The 5,606-nt window shown below is 26.9% G+C and overlaps 1 protein-coding gene across 1 annotated transcript in view; it reads left to right on the top strand.

Annotated features, from left to right (window-relative positions):
* The window catches only part of LOC111686398 (centrosomal protein of 104 kDa), a gene marked incomplete at its 5' end in the record, with an annotated part of 5,301 nt that extends 4,718 nt beyond the window's left edge, over positions 1–583 (top strand). Inside the window, one exon of the mRNA XM_046956159.1 lies at positions 191–583. Coding sequence (XP_046812115.1) covers positions 191–583 — 393 coding nt within the window. The remainder of the gene's footprint in view (positions 1–190) is intronic.
* Between the last annotated feature and the right edge of the window lie 5,023 nt (positions 584–5,606).

Genomic DNA, 5,606 nt, shown 5'->3' with positions numbered 1-5,606 from the left:
ACTAAAACTGAACTAGAACTGAACTAGAACTGAACTAGAACTAAACTAGAACTGAACTAGAACTGAACTAGAACTGAACTAGAACTGAACTAAAACTGAACTAGAACTAAGATTTCTATAATTTTTATCCGATTTTAGCTTTTTTCTACAATTTTTAACTCTAATTGTCGAATTTTCGTTTTCTTTTCAGTGCCGTTTAATTGTTTCCCAAATGTCCAATACACGTTGTGAAAGTTTCCATTGGATGACTCCCATCTATGTCATCTGTATTGCTATGGGCCTCTGGCTGCCCAGTTTAGAACGTTTTATGTTATACTTCTTATTCATTGTCACAACATTGAGTCATTGGCATTATGGTTCATCGGTGGTAAATCAAATGTGTGAACATTTTAATCGTATTTGCTTTAGTGTTCATATGCGTAAAACAAATGAAGAAACAACATCATCCACCCTCAAAGTAAATGGTGATAATTTAGCAACAACAAATTCAAATACTCCTTTAATTACTAACATAACCTCACCTAGTACATCCACGTTGTCTTCTACTTCTTCTAAAGAAGAATCAGCTAAAAAATTGGAATAATATATTTAGTTATTTAAGTTTAAACCAAAAAAAACAAACAAATTGTGTTTATATTATAAATATTTTCAGGTTTTCATTTATATTTGTAGTTTGCACAAAGTTTTAGTTTTTTTTGTTTTTAAGTATTTTAAGTTAATTTTATTATGGAGGCTGTAAATTTTTGAGATTATGGCTTAAGCTTTTATTTTATTTAAAGTTAGAATATAGTTTGTTTTTTTTAAGCTCAAAATAATAATCAGGTTACGATTTGATCGAACAAAGTAAATTAAATAACATCAATTATTGTAAAATTTGTAATATTTTTTTCTTATAAAATTTAGAATAAGTTTTTGTTTTCTTTTTTTCCTGTATATGTTTTTGTATGTTTATATATTTTTTTAAATATTTTTCCTTAAATGTAAAACATACTCGAATATTTTACTTATTTTTTTCTGTTTTTATTTTGTATTATTTTTTATTTTATTTATTTTTAATAAATTTTGTTTTTTATTTTTATTTTTAAATAATTAATTTTGTATTATATTTATAATTTAAACTTTTAAATTTAAAATTTTAAGCTTTTTTTTGAAAAAGAAACTAAATAGTTGTATTCTTGACTCCTGAAATTTGTTTAAGAACATGTCTGCGTTTTCAGACGAATTAAATGTAAAGATCATTGATCAATGCAAAAATTTCCCTACGATCAAAGCTTAAATACGATTATAAACACATCTACGATCGAAGCTAATATCAGAGTATAAAAAGATCGATGATAGAAGCTAATGCTGCGAGTATAAAAAGATCGATGATCGACGATAAAAATGAAGTATAAAACTATCTACTATTGAAACCAAAACAGAGCTTTAGAATGGTGTAAAAAAAGATCGATGATCGACGCTTGTATAGGAGTAAGATCGACGATAAAAATGAAGTACAAAACAAACTACTATTGAAGTACTTTAGAATGATCTACGATCAGTGCTTTAAAGTGTATAAAAAGATCAATGATCAAAGCTTATATTAGAGAAAGATCGACGATAAAAATGAAGTATAAAACAGACCACTATTGAAGCTGAAACAAAAGTATAGAATGATCTACGATCTATGCTTAAATTCGATCATTAAAAGTTCTGCGATCGAAGTTAAAGTTATAGTATGTGCAGAACTACAATTGACTTTAATATTGGTATATAAAAAGATCGATGATCAAAGCTAATATAAGAGTAAGATCGACGATAAAGATGGAGTACAAAACTAACTTCTATTGAAGTCAAAACAGAAGTACAGAATGATCAGCGATCGACTTAAATCGATCGACGATAAAAATGAAGTATAAAACAGACCACTATTGAAGCTAAAACAAAAGTATAGAATGATCTACGATCAATGCTTAAATTGGATTATTAAAAGTGATGCGATCGAAGTTAAAGTTGTAGTATGTGCAGAACTACGATCGACGTTAATATTGGTATATAAAAAGATCGATGATCAAAGCTAATATAAGAGTAAGATCGACGATAAAAATGAACTACAAAACTAACTACTATTGAAGCCAAAACAGAAGTACAGAATGATCTACGATCGACTTTAATGTTCGTGTATAGAAAGATCGAAAGATCGCAGCTAAAAATAGTATATGATTGAAAGTAATATAGAATCATTAATTAAACTTTGATCGAAGCTAAAATTGTAGCATGATTACAAACATGATAGAAGCAGAAATTTAAATACAAAAAGATCACCGATCGAAGCTGGATTTTAAGAATATATAAAAGTAAGATCGAAGCTAAAATGGAAGTATAAAATAAACCACGATTGGTGCTTAAATTGGAGTATAAAGAAGAGAACGATCATAGATAACAGTGAAGTATAAAAATATGGAGATTTTGGCTTAAGTGTAAAATAAATCACGATCGATGCTTAATTTGGGAAATGAAGAAGAGAACGATCATAACCAACATAGAAGTATGAAATTATCGACGATCATGGTTGAAATTTGAGCAAAAACAGATCACGTATCGATACTAAAATTGCAACGATCGAAACAAAATTTGAATCATAAATAATTCTATATATAAATAATCTACCATTGAAGCCAAAGTATAGAATGATCTACGATCGAAATTTCAACATTAAAAGATCGCCTTTCAAAGTAAAAAATGGAAATATAAATAATTTGCAATTGATGCTTAAATCGGGGTATAAATAAATGTACGATCATACCCAACATTGAAGTACTTACTAATTGACGATCAAGTCAAAATCATCAGATCGATGAACGAAGCTAAAATTGCAATGATCAAAGTAATATTTGAAGCATAAATACAACTAAGATCGACTTTATAATCTGTGCATAAAAAGATCGTTGTTCAAAGCAAAAAATGAAGTATCATTTAAACCACGATCTATGTTCGAAACTAAAGATAATGATGATCAAAGCAAAAATAATTAAATTTAAGAATAAATAGATTTCAAAAATAGGAATATAAATAGATCTAGGATCGAAGCTAAGCTTTTGTGTTTAAAAAGATCTACGATCGAAGCTAAAGTTGGAGTATAAAAAGATTCACGATCGCATCTAAAACTGAAATACAAAAGGATCTACTATTAAAACAATAAGTTTAACTATAAAATGTCACGATCGAATCTAATTAGAAGATCTTTAGCTTAAGTATAGAAATATAGAAGATCGAAGCTAATGAAGAAGTGTCAAGAGATTTACTATTTGCTATCAAAGTTAATATTCTATTAGAAAAAGATCTACGATCGAGGAAAATTTCAACGATTAAAGCTAACATTTGAGTATAAAATGATCTATTATGAGAGGCAAAATTAGAGTAAGAAATAGATCCTCAAACGAGGTGAGATTTGGAGCAACAAAAGACACATGATCGTCTATAAAACTAGAGTACAAAGCTAAAGTTTTAAGTATAAAAAGATATTGATCAAAGTTAAAACGGCCGAATCAAGAAAACCGCGATCGTGCAAAACTTTGAGTACAAAAAGATCTGTTATGAAAACCATAAAATTATTACAAAAACATCTGCGATCTAAGCTAAATTTGCAGAATGAAAAGAACTGCAATCGATTTTAAAATTGGAATTTAAAAAGGATCTACGATCATTGATTCAGTTCTAATTGAAGTTAATGTTCTAGATAGATCCTCGATCGAGGTGAAATTTGAAACAACAAAAGACACACGATCATTGATTCAGTTCTAGTTCGAGTTCTAGATAGATCCTCGATCGAAGTGAAATTTTGAGCAACAAAAGACACATGATCGTATATAAAACTAGAGTTCAAACTGATCTACAATTAAAGCTAAAGTTTTAAGTATAAAAAGATCAATGATCCAAGTTAAAATGGCTGAATCAAGAAAACCACGATAGAACAAAATTTTGAGTATAAAAAATTTAGATAAGAAATCTATAATAATATAAGAAAAAGATCAGCGATCTAAGCCAAACTTGCAGAATGAATACATGTGCGATCGATAGTAAAATTGGATTATAAAAAAGATATACGATCCTTGATTCAAACTAATCTTTAGCTCCTGGTTAACTTGCAAATTTTTTGATTAACTTTTTATAGTAATTTTTTAATTAATTAAAATTTATGTTTTTTTTGTCTCAAACTATTCTTTATTTACAACTTTTTTTAATCAACAATAACCTTTCCATAACCATTTGAACCTCAGTTTGTGTTTTGTGTATTTTTTTTATAAAACAAAGTTGAACAAATTAATAATAATTATAATTTTAAGCAACAATTATCACAAATATAAAACGTACACCACACATTCAGCAACACACACACAAAAACAAATATTTAACTATATTTTGCTACCAAATAAGTATTTGCAACAAAAAACCAACAATATTTTTTAATAAACTTAATATAATATATAAAGTTTTTAAACAATTTAGATTTTAATTTAGTTAAACAATTTGCCAATTTAGTTTTTTTTTTACAATTTTAATTCATTGCTTGTTTTAGAAAATGTCAATTTATTATAACAAAAAAACAAAAAAATCACAACAACAAAATATGTATTAAAAAATATTATATTAATTAAAAATAAGAAATTAATAAATTACTAAAACAATAACTTAACATAAAAGAAATATTAAATAACTTAATAAATATTAAACAAATTAACGTACATACTTATATATATATACATATATATTTTTTGTAATTAATTAATATTAAACCAAAAATAAATAAAAAAAGAACAAAAAAGACATTATACAACACTCAAGAAAATCAATAGTTAAAATAAACAAATTATGAATATGATAATAATAGAATTTTGATGTTTATAAGATTAAATTTAAAGAAAACTATTATATAATTTGAAAATTTAAATGCAAATTAATTATAAAAAAAAAACAATTTAAAAGTATGATAATAAATTATTTAAAAATTAAAAAAAATAATGCAAATCGTTTCAATTGAAATAAGTCGAATAGGTAAATTAGGGAAGATCGATGTCACAATCGAAGTTCATTTTAGTAGTTCTAGTTCAGTTCTCGTTCAGTTCTAATTCAGTTCTAGTTCAGTTCTAGTTCAGTTCTAGTTCAGTTCTAGTTCAGTTCTAGTTCAGTTCTAGTTCTGTTCTAGTTCAGTTCTAGTTCAGTTCTAGTTCAGTTCTAGTTCAGTTCTAGTTCAGTTCTTGTTCAGTTCTAGTTCAGTTCTAGTTCAGTTCTAGTTCAGTTCTAGTTCAGTTCTAGTTCAGTTCTAGTTCAGTTCTAGTTCAGTTCTAGTTCAGTTCTATTTCAGTTCTAGTTCAGTTCTAGTTCAGTTCTAGTTCAGTTCTAGTTCAGTTCTAGTTCAGTTCTAGTTCAGTTCTACTTCAGTTCTAGTTCAGTTCTAGTTCAGTTTTAGTTCAGTTCTAGTACAGTTCTAGTTCAGTTCTAGTTCATTTCTAGTTCATTTCTAGTTCAGTTCAAGTTCAGTTCTAGTTCAGTTCTAGTTCAGTTCTAGTTCAGTTCTAGTTCTAGTTCAGTTCTAGTTCAGTTCTAGTTCAGTTCTAGTTCAGTTC

The sequence above is a fragment of the Lucilia cuprina genome, chromosome 2 (genome assembly GCF_022045245.1).
Source record: "Lucilia cuprina isolate Lc7/37 chromosome 2, ASM2204524v1, whole genome shotgun sequence".
In the NCBI taxonomy this organism is placed as follows: domain Eukaryota; kingdom Metazoa; phylum Arthropoda; class Insecta; order Diptera; family Calliphoridae; genus Lucilia; species Lucilia cuprina.
This window is presented reverse-complemented; position numbering and strand designations above follow the sequence as displayed.